Raw genomic sequence first — 15,304 nt, forward strand, 5'->3', positions numbered from 1 at the left:
AAGTAATTTTCTTTCCCATTGTTGAAGGTCTTGGTTAAAGATCACAGGCGCATGGTTGAATATATACATTTTATCAGTGAAGGGCAGCTTGCCACACAGCGGCAGACTGTACAGTATATTGAGGAAGCAGGAATTGAATGACTAAGGATAGAGAACAAAAAGAAAGTAGAAAGACAGTGAAGAGGCTGCAGATTCATAAAATTAAATCCACCAATCCTGGAACTCCAAAAGTCTCCTTGGTGATATTTTCTAATTTCCTGAGCTAGAATGTAAAAAAGGCTGGATTATCCTGCTTTGAAAGATGAACTAGGAATTTGAGAATTAAATGAATATTAATTGTTTTAGTATTTTTATTGAAAAAAGCTTATGTTTTTTTAAAGGCTCTATAATGTTTACAGTATATCAGTAGAATACTCACTGTATGGAAAAATACATTTAGCAAGTAAATACTGGGCAATCATTATAAATTATGATTAATTTCACATGCTGAATCCTTTATGATTTATATGTAGATATGCAATACACCATATATATATATATGTGTTATTGTTGTTTTATCTAGATTTCTCCTGTAGCTAAATGGTGGTTGTGTGTGGGAAAGTCTTAATAAGGTTAATTTTAGAAAAACAAAACTACCATATAGGAGTTAAATGTTATGTTTCCAGTAGTTGTACTACTTTGAAAGTTTCAACTGTATCTCAGTTTGCATTCCACTGATATACTGTACGTTACTGTAAATATACAAAACATGATTTTGTGTATTGGGAGTCCAAACGATGCTGTCCTAGAATTGATGGCTTTGTGAAATGTATTTCTCAGAGAAGGACCTTGTTGCTGGAAAAACAGCAGCATGCAAAATGCACAATGAAGCACTGTTACTGTACACGGTGTCTCGCTATGCACGGTGAATTGAAGACACTTGCCATGACTGTGCTGTGATGCAGTTTTTAGAGAGATTTTAAGATTCTGTAGGCTCCAGCCTGTGGTGACGCTCACTAGGATAAGCAGCTTTCTCATGATGGATGAATGGATCTTCTGCAATTATGGCAAGCTGTGATGATGTAGATTAAAACGTCTTTCGTACTTGGGAAGCAAGAAAATGGGCAAAAGTTTTCATTCATTGTGCTTTTTTCATCAAGAGAAAGCTTATTTCATCTCCATATGTCTAATATATATATAGCTTCACTGCTGAGTGTGTAGAGTGTGTAAGCTTTCAAACTTTTTTTTTTTAAACAACCTTGAATTGTTCCTTTGCCCTTCACATGCTGATGTGGATCCCCACCAAAACATTTCTCTTCACTTGTGGACTCAGCCTCTCTGGAACAACAGTAAAATGGCACACATTGAGTTCATTTCAAACTAAATATTGGTGAAAGAAAACTTTATTAAATATTTGGATAAATTGTCTTTTTCAAATCTATGGACTGATTGTTAATTGATATCTATACGAACTGAAGTATATTATAAGGATATGATGCTACATAGCAACCCATATACACCTGACCTCTGTATACAGTATTTCAGGGAGAATTTAATATTTCTGTTTATTTTTCTCTTTAACAGCCCTGAAGAAATTCATCTTGTATGTTAGACGTTCAGAAATCCGTGGAGTTGATATAGATAATCCATATCTGAACATTATAACAGCCTTCACTGTTCCTGATATTGATGATGTGACTGTTGTGGATTATGATGCTTTTGAGGAGAGGATTTATTGGGCTGATGTGAAAACCCAAACAATCAAGCGAGCTTTTGTCAATGGAACTGGGTTAGAGACAATCATGTCCGGAGGTGAGAAGAAACGTTTTTTTGAAAATAACAGCAGTAACTTTAAAAACCTTTTTGTAGATCACATATTTGATCCTAGACTGTAATAAAGATTTTTAAGCAATGAAAGTCGGTATCAGTTGCTCAATGTAAGATTCCCTTGAGGTAAAGCCCATTACTATTTGGAAAGAAAGTTTTACTTTCTTTTCGCAATGCAAGAAAGTTTTACTTTCTTTCCATGTCACATTGCATAATTCAGTCTTTTTCTTTTGTGGAATACTATGAAAACCTATCAGGGATCATGTGGTATTCTTGTGTTCTCCCGGATCCAGATTACACACACAAGCACACACATACACAAGTGTTGCAGACATTTCAGGTGTCCAAAATGGAAATTTGCGCCAAATGTTGATCATGAACTCCAAATGAAATAAGTGAAGACAGTTGTCTGTAAGATGGAAGCCTTTTTGCTTCAATAAGTATTCATTTGCAAATTTGTAAAGTTTTGATTTGCTCTAGGTATTCGATCTGAATCCAACTAACAAAAAGTAATTTATTTGGTCTCATCGGTACACTGTAACTTAAACTTGGACATGGATATCAGAACAAGACAAAATATTTTTAACATAAAAATGGTTATGCAATTCATTATGTTAGATTCATGTTTCTTTCTATTTTTGGATTCAGACTTATTTCTTTTCAGTTTCAGTCTAATTTCCAGAATTTCCAAACTAAATGTATTAAGGGAACTAATATAGTACATGTCTTTTAATCACGTTACATATTACTGTGTTTGCTTTTTGCAATGCACTGGTCTTAGTTTTCCCAGACATCTGTTAGCCTGTCTCATTTCTGTAATGTGATGAAGTAAATCAGATTAAAGTAGCTCTCTCCCAAGCCAGCTGAAGCCCTGAACCTAAAGCAACACCTCACACATGTTTTCAGCTGACAGAAACTCTTTTGGCTTAAATGTGAGACTTTGGCCGGGCAGCTGGTAATCAGAGCTGCAGCCTTAGGTCATAATTTGTGAAAGCACAGTAAAGCAGAGTGTTCCATATTTTTTTTAACAGGAAGATATGGATTTTGGGATAGTCTGATTGCAATGATGTTTCCTAAACAATATACTTTATCAGAATGTCCTAGTTACTCTCAATTTAACGTACTGCATTTCAGGTGTTATTATTTCAATTGTTTCAGAAGTTTAACATTTGTAAATGTTGCAATGCAGTACTTGTCATGATAATAGTTAATGAAGTAAAGAGGACAAAAACATCTTTCTTGTCTCATTTGTGACCAAGGTGTGCACTCTGAATTGAGCTTAGTGATCATTCAGTTTTGATTGTAAATAATAAAGAGGTAAACATCAGATAGGTTGAAACTTGATAGCATATGCAAATATACATGTGGTTTGAAAAAAAATATGAAACAATTGAGTACAGACAAAACAGTGTGTGTGAAATACATTTTTATAATCAAAACCTAAAGTAAGATTGTTTCCTGAGACAATTAATTATATAGATTATATAATGCAAAGGTAAACGTGAAAGAAGCACATCACGTTCACAACAAGCTATAACAAATTATTTATATATACAGTATAAAAAGAATAGAAGTCTAAACACTATACAACTTAAATTCTATTATTGGAAAAATTGTCGCAGGCTCAGCGTTGACCGGGATTTGAAAGCAGCTATTTTCAGGCAACAGCCCAAATGCCTCCACACGCCACATTAAGCATTCACTGATCCGCCTGGCGATTTTACAAAGCAGTGCAGCTCCACAAGAGAATATTTAAAAAATAGCACAATGCAGTGTGTTGGAGTGTGATGTGCTCAATGCGTTCTGGTGAAGTATCCGGCGTGGATCTGTAACTACAGTGCTTTCATTTCCTGGACAGTCAATAACTCTAAACTGGTTAATACAATCAATTCATCTCGGAGTGCTACACTAAATGGTAAAGGAATGGAGAGGGAAGAGGTCTTTGTCCAAACTGTAAATGGCCAATTATTTAAGGATTAATTATAATTCATAGAATAATAAATGTTATGGTTGTTTTATAGTTGTATTGCTAAAAACACTTCTTCCTCTTCAGACATGTTAAACGTCCGTGGGCTTGCTATAGACTGGCTGTCAAGAAACATGTACTGGATAAGTTCAGAGAACGACGAGACACAGATCAGCGTTGCTCGCTTGGATGGATCCCTCAAGACGTCTGTCATCCATGGGATTGATAAACCCAAGTGTCTCGTGCTGCATCCTTCAAAGGGGTACATTAAGCCTTTTGTGATCTCCATGTCCTTAAATGTTAAAATATTATGTAAGAAAAGTAAGACACCAGTGAAATCAGGACCTTTGACTACTCAGAGCTCACATACACTAAGCACTGTGAATGATTTTGTGGGATTCCTGTTGTTTTTCTAGGTGTACTAATATTATATTTAAATATAAGATGATCTACAATTAGTAGACATCATTGTGCAATAAACACTGTGTACTTTGAAAGCCTTCTCTTGTATGACTTTAGTCCTGAAACACTTAATATTTCTGGAATATACTGTATCTTGTCAATTGGAATTGAAATAAAAAAAAATACTCTGAATTAACTCTGAATTAAAAAAAAATGCTGGATGAGTTCCTCAGATTAATTAATTACTGAAAATAACCTAAAACGGCTAAATGACCACCTTTCAAATTATAGCCGTTCTTTTATTGATATGGTCTTATACAAATACAACATTCTTGGAATTAAGTGAGAAAAATCCTAAGAAATGGATGGATGTGACTACAGGAGATTTTGAAGCAACATTAAAAAAAACAATTATACCCAAAAACATTACAGGGGCAATAAAACATGTTTATAGACCAATGTATAATAAATAAACAGCATGCATAATTTGTATAATATAGAAATAAGTAGAACATACATATCTACTATATGAATATTTTATTTGTTTTTTTTCTCCACTTTTTGGCTACACCACAATTACTTTAATCTTCAGTGATTTTGTTGGTTTATCCACAATTTTGCTGTAAGCTAGTTTTGATAATCTGCACTGCAAAGTATGTAGCAGAAACCAAGTTTATACATAATACGACAGATATATCCAATTAAGTGATAACTTAATTTTCTGTTTTCCATTTGAGGTTATATTTTGTCAGTGATACTCTTTTGAAGTTTTGCTGCTGTGAGAGATTCTGGGGCATGAGATCAGACAGTGTTTAAGGGCCAAGTGAGTGTAGGCTTTTGGACAGGTGTCAAAATATTTTTTTTAATCAAAATCAGTAATTTTAACATAGACATGCATGCTCTCACACCAGGGCCAATTTCCCCAGAAGCCAATTACCCTAACAGTAACAGTATGTTTTTAAAATGTGGGAGAAACTGAGGTACCTTAAAATCACAACATCGAGGCGTGTAAAAAAGGACGTCAGGCTGCAATTTCCCTTAACAAATTACCCCCCAGGGATAATAAAGACTCTCTCACCCAGAGGAAATGCACGTGAACTTAGAACTTCACAGAGACAGCACCCCAGGTCCAGAAATGAACCCAGGGCCCCAGCACTGCAAGGTCTCAACACTAATCACTGTGCAGAATAAATATAAATGTTATATATTAATCATAAATATTCTAATAATAAGAAGGAAGGCATTACTTGTATGAAGGTTGTTAATTGGACACAGGTTAACATGTAAGTGTGATAATTTGCAGCATACATCCAAGCCAAGGAGAGTACAAACACAAGAAAGGTCTTGGTTAGCTGAGCCCAAGCTATCTAAGTCGGTAACTAAATAGTAGCATAGTAGTTATCTCTAACCTCTTTAGACTGCATGTCAGTCTGTGTTGGAGCACACATTTACAGTCAGGCTGCTAAATGTAATTCTCATGCCCAGGGTTATTCATTTATACATGTGCTAGCCATTCACTGCAGTCACAACATACTGTAGACACGACATCTCTTATTCAATGCAGCATAGTACAGGTTTATAGTCATAGCGGATTTATTATTTTTTGCTTCAGGCAGCATTTTGTCACACAAAATCTGGATTCTGTGTTACTTAATGGTTATTGGTTTGGTAGCTTAGGCATACAATCTGATGAATAAATGCAATGCCTATTAAAGGCACTTCAAACAAATTAGAGTCAGAGTCTTTACCTAACGATTCTATGATCAGGGTCCTTTGTTCTATAAAGTATTGCGAGGGATGTTATTAATTTTATTTTTTTCAGGAAGCTCTACTGGACTGATGGAAACACAATTAACATGGCAAACATGGATGGCAGTAACAGTAAGATCTTGCACCAGAATCAGAGAGAACCTGTTGGTAAATATAGAGCAATTTCTTCTCTTGTACCATTCTTATTTCAAAATGATATTTGTTTCAGAAGTCCGTCAGGGGTTCTTTGGTTTAACATGAAACAGCAGCCCTCTTGTGGCTTACTGAGTCCCCATAATCATACAGTGAGAGTCATGTCAGTCCTTCATCACATGTTTAACTCTCCTGTGTGTGCACATTTCAGAGGATGTGGGCATGTAGTCATCACTAAGCCATGCTGGTCTTAGGTTTTAGTGGGAAACTGGGCTGTTTGATATCTTTTGTAGTATGAACAAAGTGGTATTTAGAAATTCAAATTAAAAAAAGGTAATGAATAATAATAATAGCTTACTTTATTGTACTGTAAATATATCTTTTAAAAGCTTTGACCTTAATTATACAGATTCATATAAATGTGAATGACCTTCCAATTTTACTTTTGAGTTTTAAAAAGTGTTGCCATTTTTAGACCATAGACTGATATATGCAAGCTTTTTTTTCCAATCTCTTTGAATCTGCTGTTTCATGTAAATTTAATGTGGAATTGTACAGAAGGGTTTCATTTTGTTAAAACACACCATGATGATGAAAGCTGACAGCCAGTAAACAGTGATTTTCCATTTTCAGTCACAATTTATCAGTACCAGATGAACTGTGTTAGAGAAGATCTGCTGCTCGGTTCATTTTTGGCATCAAATCAAAAGCACCCCCTACCCTCACTCAGACTGGGAAGTCTCCTTAATAAGTAATCCGCCTGACAGTATTAAATACAGTTCATTGGTGAAACATCACAATATAGCCAATGGCCTTTGGTTCCATATGGTCAATGTAGTAGTGCACTGGTGACTGAGTCCCCTGAGCCTGTTAAAGAACCTCATTTATTTTACAACCTTGTCACATAGCATGTGAAGATTTATTAAGACTTTCTTTCGGTTAGTGTCATAATAGCCCAAGGTCATATTTCTAGTTTCTTAAACATACTGATCCTGTTTTCCACCAGCCTGATATTGGCACCATAAATCTTTGTTGACATTTTATACATACGATAAGGAAAGGAAACCAACTTTGAAATAACTCCAATTATAATTGTTATGTTATCTTGGGAATTATTGCAATTAATTAGACATGCAGATCATTTGCCCTTTGCACATACAGCACAGCACAGATCAGTGTAAATTCTCTTGTTGCAAGAGATCAACTGCACACACAGATGATGAACCACATTGGTGAACTGCTTTTGCCTTAAAAAAGAACTGTCATTGTCACTTGAGGAAATCTTATTTAAAGGAAAATAAATCACCCTTAGGAGTGCATTAAAGATTTTCTACATACAATTACCAATCATTGCTATTTTCTGTGCTTTTTAAAAGCTAAATTAACATGAATTAGTGATTTCTACTTTATGATTTTTTTTCTTTAAACCGTTGTTTCTAGTTTTTTTTACATGCTGATAATTACAGTATAATTAACCTATTCCCCATAAGTGAAAAGTGGAATGGAAAGTATATAGTGAAATAAGCTTTTTTTGTTGTCTTAAAATAGGTTTATACTTTCAATGTGTTGTTTAAAAGAATCCAGTTTTCTGTGTTCCCTTCTTGTGAGTACAGTTTAATGTAATACTGAAATATCAGGATGTTTTGCTTATAGGACATATAATCTACATTAGTAAAAAAGGAAACTCAGAAGGTACAGTAACATCTCTTTTATTGCAGGTCTGTCAATAGACTACGCTACAAACAAGCTTTACTGGATCAGTTCAGGAAATGGAACCATTAACAGATGTAACCTAGATGGCAGTAATCTAGAGGTTATAGAGTCCATGAAGAAAGAATTGATAAAAGCTACAGCTTTAGCTATTATGGGTGAGTACTGTGTTACTGTACTGTATATCTAGAACCTACTATTGACTGAGAACAAAGTGAGGAGATTAATTGTTCTTAAAGTAAGTGCCTTGAATACAACTCTTTAATCATCACAGCAGGTGCTACATTAATATTAGGTCAGATGTGTGAAATGATGTTGTTAGGGCAATAAGCAATTCAATTATTGCAAGTGTGCTTTGATTCTGTGTAATGATTAATTTAGTGCCAAATAAATTTGCACCACATTCCTGTCATATACTATAGTACATACAGTACTTTGTTTATTGTAATGAATCATTAAGTGTATTTTTTGTTTTACTCTTATTGTGCAAGCCATGTTATATTTTAAATGCACGTTCTCTGTCAAGTGATATGTACAGTATACGTTGATAAATGTATTTATTGAACTGTTTACTAAACACTTCACTGGGAGATGTATAGGGTGTGTGTACAGAGATTTCAGTGGTTTCATTAAGGACAGGCTCATACTATATGTGCTCCTGGAGGTAATTAGATTTAAAGGTAGTTTTAGGCCATATGCAACAAGGCCTCAGTTCTTCTCTCTGAAAGTTAATGCTTCTCCATTCTGAATTTTACAGAATAGTTCACTAGAGACTTCAAAACATATGTACAGAATGTTAAAAGCAGCAGGTTAAATTGTTTTTTTTCCAAACAGTACAGCATAAAAGAGCATGTCTGAATATCTTACATACAAAACAATGCATAATTAGTAGCATTTTGTTATTTGCAGCTGCCTAACTTAGTAATTAAGTGCAAGTATTCAAATTCTGAACACAAGGTTTTTCCACGCAAGATTAACTTTCAGAATTCCTTCATTTTGCTCTAATTTCTGTGGGGTGGGGTGTGATATAATTAATATATATATGAATTATATTAAACTTCATTTAATGGAGTCTATAGAACAATGTGCTTCCATGTATAGATTTTGCAAAGTGCATATCTTATGGAAAAAAAGAAATATATACAAAAATATTGCAAAAGTTGCAGTTACTGTAGCTGTTTCTACATAGACTGCTTGCATCAATGTATCTTACAGGCCTATTATCCTTGTTGAGAAAATGTAAAATTCTAGTCTTTTTTAACCATGATTCGCTTGGTAATTCGTTATATCAAGGTTAATCAAATTAAAATGATAGACATGAGGAATTTCTCATTTACAGTATTTTCAGTCTACAATTCTGGGTATTGTAACACAGATTCCATTCTATATTTCTAGTACAATATTATCCAGATATTGTCCAGATAGTCATGAGGATTTATTGATGGCATCTTTTTCACTGGTCACTGTTCAGGAGCTAAATATGGCTATAATGTAAATGAAATCTACAGTACAACTACTAATTTAGATTCCATCTCAATAATCCTAATGCATTGAAGAAAATGTTTAGTACCCTTATTAAAGTCATTGTTTCAATAATAAATAAATATTTTTCTGGAAACAGGACCCCTTCATTGTTTCACTGGGTCCCATAGCAAAGACGCTTTAGAAGTTGTGGTAAAACAAACACAAGCATCCCTCACTGCTATGAATCTTTCAATAATTTCAGTCAGGCACCCATAAGAACACAAAAATGTTACACATCAGAAGAGGTCATTCTGCCCATGTAGTTCATTTAATCATATTCAGCTGTTTGGCCAGGGTACCAGCTCCAGCAAAAGGGTTGTCTAGTTGGTTCCATAAAGACATGCATCTTGGTACTGCTATACTGTATCTCCACTCCTGTTACAGCACAGAAAACCTAATCTGACTGCCAATTTCTACTTCTGTTCTAGTTCTAATATTGTACTGTCTTGCACCACATTCAGTACAGCTTGGCACTTTGTTACAGTTTCTTAAAAACTGGATCATTTGGAAATGTGTGATTTTTATATCATGGCTGTCAAATATATTCATTAAATAAATCATCAGTATCAGGTTTAACAGGTTTCAACTGTGGTGTCCCTCAGAGCTCCACTCTCTGCTCAATACACAGTTGTGCTTCTCTGTAAAATATGGTAATGTTACTGCATTATTTAATATCAAAACTTTTTGCACTTACTCAGAAGAAGACAAAAGTCCTCATTGCAGGCTTCATTAATCATTGTTAGGTATAGATATGGACTATTTCGTTTCCTATCTAAACTCTAAAATTCATTAACTTCAATGTTATATTTGGGTTGTTATTTTTGAAACAACACATAAAAAAATCACAAAACTCATCTTTACAAGGTATTTTTGTTTTGACTGAATTATTATCGCACGTGATTAAAATAGTTTTAACCTTTATTTTTTAAAATGTAAAATGTCTAATTATACTTGTTTACTGTTACTTATTTATGTCTCAGTAAAGTGCTTTCATCCCTGGTGTTGAATGATGTCTTATACATGTAAACAATTTTGCAATTAGAGAATAATGGAACATCTATAATAAGCATTTCAATAATAATAATTACAAAGTGTAGAATCATAATCAATTTATAAATGATTATATGTCATTGTAAGGTGAGTGGAGAACAAAATTGCTAAGGAGCAGATTGTTTCAATTTTCTCAAGCCAGCTGAAGTGTCCTTGACAGAAATTCATGCTGATGATACAAGGATAGAAGACAGTGGTAGAAAGGAGAGATAAGGACAACGGGGCTGATTTTCTAAACAGATATGAAGGTTCAGGTCCACTATGGATCCTGCAGATCCTGGTATATATGAAAATCAATCACTCAATGTGAACTAGAGAGCAATCAGAAAGAGGTCAACAAAGATGGAGCAAGTCATGGTAATCTAAAGGGCTGCAAGAGAGACATTTAGCATTTATTCCACCTCTTGACAATCCAGAATTCACCTGACTCTGTCTTGAATTTATGTTCATGAACAAAGGGAAAATAATTCTTACTTGCAATCACATGTTTAAGAGATTGGGGCAAAATATTTGCAGGAATGAGAAGTGAGAACAAAATGTATTTTTAAACCAAAAAGAAATAGTTAATGTCATTTTAAACCAGATGGAATATGGTAACTAAGACCAGCAAAGCTAAGAAGATGCATATTTGACAGAGAGCATCTGTGTATTTTATTACAAAATATTACATATGCCTGGATCTGTGATTTGTTTATGTAAATTGAAATACTACACAAAAAGACAATTCACATCTGGAAATTTGTGATTTATTCTTCTAGGAGAAAAAGCCTTGTGTCAATAGAAATAATGATTGGTGTGGTGAAATCCTAACAAAACTGTCTGTCAACATTTTGGCACATTGTTTTAAAATTAAGGAAGGACATATTGTAGTTTCATTATTGTTTTGTGTGAAACTATATTAATAGTTTATGTAACTGATTTTAGATAGATCACCGTTTATTTTTTTCTAGATTTTGTTTCCCCTTTATTCAGTATGAAATAAAATACTAATAGGGTTTCCATAAAACACTCAAACATCTATCTTGACATGTGTAATTAGGTCCCCTTCTTTCGTGTCTGAATGGCTGAATAACTTTAATTTAATGACACGTGCTGCCACTGCAATCTATTACACAATTCTGTGACTACGGCTTCCTTTTTTCTATCAAAAAAGCTAAATTGCTATCGTCAATGTAAAACAAAATCCAAAAACATTTAATCATAAAATGGCTATCAGAGTGTGTGGTATTTATTAAATGTGAAGAAGTGTGTGAAGTGACAGAAAGACAAATGCCCCACACTAATAGAAGTAGCAGGGTACAGCAAAACTGTGAAATGATGAATATCCTGTGAACAATCTATCACAATTAATATGACTGTTTGGTAGAGGAAATAAATCAGTAGGCATATACTATAGTTTACATTTGTTATTTTCATCCAAGAAAAATACTAAGGTTATAATGTGTTTTAATACTGCATTACCAGTATATGATAGCTTATTGTAAACCAGCCTCTGAGTGATTTATCATTACTATTTATACAACTTGAAATGGTACAATAGCAGCTAAGGGTAACACAGGTATTAAGATCATCTGCTATTTGCATATACAGTACAGCATGTCTGTGTTGTACATCAGCATCGACTTGGCTTTGAGTAGTGTTTATTTAACCCATTTAATTTTTTTTTACTTCTCTTTCATATTTTTCATTGTAGTCATTGTAGTCTTGTATGAATTTAAATGTACAGTATTTTAATGGGGATCCCTTTAGCAATATGCAATATGCAAATGTGTACTATGTTTTACAAGTTATAATAAATAGAGTGTGCTTCAAGTTTATCCATACCCTTGATGAAATCAGAAAACATTGTATAGCATATATGTATCACACATATGTTTGTCACATTCTGGATCCTGGAAAGCAGGGTGGGAAATTAAGGCAGAACCAAAATATGAAAGGATCTACCATATTACAGCTACACACTTGAAGGTTACAGTATTTCGATTATATGATCTGGTTCAACAACACAAACCTTGCTTCTATCCAAATATCATTCTATAAATAATGAAAAAATGTCCTAAGGGTGACTTTATATCACAAAGCTATTGTGCTGACAGTAGCATTCTATTTATTAGAAGTACTTCTTTGCAGTTACAGTACAGTATGTAGCTCTTTTCATCCCAAAGGATCTCAGACTGATTTACATTTTGGAGGGGGCTCATTTCATCCACCACTGAAGTGCTGTTACATCATACAGTACTGTACATAGGCAGCTTGTTCCACAACAGTTTCTGTAAGAATTGCAACCTGTTCTCGATTTGAAATGGACTTCCAGGTACTTTCTAGTGGTGTCCTCTAGTTTGTTTCACCATTGCTTCTAAAGTGTTGGTTTTATATTGGCAGTGCCTTTCATGATTTTAAATACTAAATTAGGTGTCTTAATAGTCTGCATTCCAGGCTGAAAAGGTAGTTATTTCAGCCAGTCTGGTTGCTCTTCTCAAACTGAATCTAGAGCAGCAATACCTTTTCTGTAGTGTGGTGACCATGATTGTGCACAATATTCTAAATGAAGTCTTACAGTTTTAGCATGACATCTGTTGAGTTTAATTTCACAATTTTATTTATATATTGCAACCTTCTGTTTGCCTTTGCATTTCCTTGAAATTGAAAGTGATGATTCAACATAATGAGTTTTTTTTAAGTAACCTCCTCAAGCTTATTTTATATTTCTAATATTTATGTTATGTTTTTCCCACAGAAAGCATGGTTCTGCAGTTCTCTACAGTCAATGTCATTTGTCTGGTGCCTTGATGTTTAACTAAACCTGAATTTTGTAAAATTCCTTTTGAATTTGTTTGGCTACTTTTACGGTGTTTTCCAGCTACTACTACTACTAGTACAATCCACAAATCTGTCTAGTTCACCAGCATCGGACCGAAATTTTGATCATGATATAAATTAGGAAGGGCAGTGTCCAATGCAGATCTCTTATTTATCTCTTATTTAGATTACTTATTTGTACCCTCTGTTTACTATTTATTAATCAGTTATAAATATATACAGTATATAGTATATAAAAATTATCTTGAATGTCTACTGCCTGCAATTTGCAAATTAATTTTATGTGGAACTTTATCAGAATATCTTGGAAAATCTAAATGTATAATATGCATAAAAATCCTTGAGTCTTTCAATCTTAAACATATGAACATCTAGTGATCTTTAAAAAGTTGTCAAAACCTAATTATAGTTGTATTTTTATAAAGTTTTTGTATTATAAAGTTTAATATTGTAACTGACAGATGGCACCTACTGCACAATGTTCCTGGTCACCATGCTGGAGCATTGGAATGGAAATTCTTATTGAAAAGGAAGAGCACCACCTACTGGTCCACCTGCACAACTCATACCACAACCTGGTTTTCCTTAGAGGTCTCCTATTCCAATCCTGGTCAGGCCCAGTATGTGCTAGACATCAGTGAAAAGTCCTTTTTCAGTGATCACAAAAGTGCTTGGCTGGCTTCTCAATGAGGATGATCCAAATAATGAGCAAAGGGAAAGCTCTTGCAGAAAGGCACTTGCATCTCATCCCTGTGATCCTCAAATTTTGCAGGGACAGAAGGCTTTAAATTTGCATGCAGAGAACAAGCCAGCGTTATCATGCTCCTGCTGAAAATTTCATATCATATCTGTGCTTTTGAAGCAGACTGTACAGTATGTGATCTAGCCTATCTGTATGATGCTAGCTGCACTCATGTATAGATTTCTTCCCCCTGCTTTACAGTAGGGGATGCCCTGGGAAATCGATGAATGTTCCCAATTTTGATAAATTTATCAGCTTGCTGTGCACATTTGGCACTTTCTGTATTTCTACAGCTGATCAAGTGGAAGCAGCTGTCTGTATTTGGTTTTATCTATGCTACCATCAGCGGAAGCTGATGGAGACTCAGCAAAGGTGTGATATTGTCAGAGAGCAACATGTCTGAGGGTGGTAATGTTAACAGAAAGAACAAGGTATCTTTTGTTGATAGCTGGAATACTTAATTACAAAATATTAAAAGGTGAAAACCTGGTGATGTGATTTGCACTCATTACCCATTGCACTGTAGAACAGCTGGGTTGTTTGGCAGTGAGTAGTTATAAGACAAGGATAATGGCTACATAAGACAACTAATGGTCTTTAGTAGAGGTCAATGTGACACAAGTCCCTTCTTGATGGATATCATTTTCAGTGTTTTTTTTTCCTTCTTGGACACTGATGTGCTGTTTGGTTCAATGCTGTTCCTTGACAGTTAAGTGGCATGAGAAGTCTCAGTTATGTATTGGATTCTCAGAGCAGTGAAATATTGCTTCCTCCTAAAATTAATGTTTCTGTAATCTCTAACACAGTGATTTATTCACTTGATGCTGCATCTTAATCCAAAACAGACTGTTGTTATTTATTATTTCATTTTAATTTATCATCTGGGCAATCACTTCAGTTACAGTAGTTCATTATATGTCTTTTTTCAGAGCATGATCTTCCAGTTATGACAGACATACTGCCTTACAGCTCATTACATTGGGTTGCAGTTTTAGTTAATTATCCATCATAAACTGTTCTCATCTGGTCTGTAGAGCTCTCTGTGCGTTATGGAGCAAGGTAGTGTAATTGCTTAAACCTTTACAGCTGTGTAGTAATTACCTTCATACTGTACCAAGAACCATGGTGCATTTTCACAAGTAATGTAGATTCACGAAATGATTCCAATTTATTACTCCCACATCCAACAAACTCAAGTTTATCTATAAAGGTCACGTTATGGTACTGAAGTCTGTAAGGATTTTAAGTCTTTTACTAAGTTAATCTTTATATAGGAAACCTCCTTTCGAAGGTATTCATTTTTCAGTTTCATGGAGTGATAAAAATAACAGAATAACATCACATACTGCAGGTCTTTTGAACACGAAAAAAAAATCGCAATA

At 34.3% G+C, this 15,304-nt stretch overlaps 1 protein-coding gene across 1 annotated transcript in view; it reads left to right on the forward strand.

Annotated features, from left to right (window-relative positions):
• The window catches only part of lrp1ba (low density lipoprotein receptor-related protein 1Ba), a 491,547-nt gene that overhangs the window by 304,252 nt on the left and 171,991 nt on the right, over window positions 1–15,304 (forward strand). The window contains exons 29-32 of the mRNA XM_088930252.1: window positions 1,564–1,791; window positions 3,860–4,034; window positions 5,997–6,091; window positions 7,795–7,944. Of these exons, the coding sequence (XP_088786378.1) occupies window positions 1,564–1,791; window positions 3,860–4,034; window positions 5,997–6,091; window positions 7,795–7,944 (648 nt within the window). The remainder of the gene's footprint in view (window positions 1–1,563; window positions 1,792–3,859; window positions 4,035–5,996; window positions 6,092–7,794; window positions 7,945–15,304) is intronic.

The sequence above is a fragment of the Atractosteus spatula genome, chromosome 13, assembly GCF_055471065.1.
Source record: "Atractosteus spatula isolate fAtrSpa1 chromosome 13, fAtrSpa1.hap1, whole genome shotgun sequence".
Classification (NCBI taxonomy): Eukaryota; Metazoa; Chordata; class Actinopteri; order Semionotiformes; family Lepisosteidae; genus Atractosteus; species Atractosteus spatula.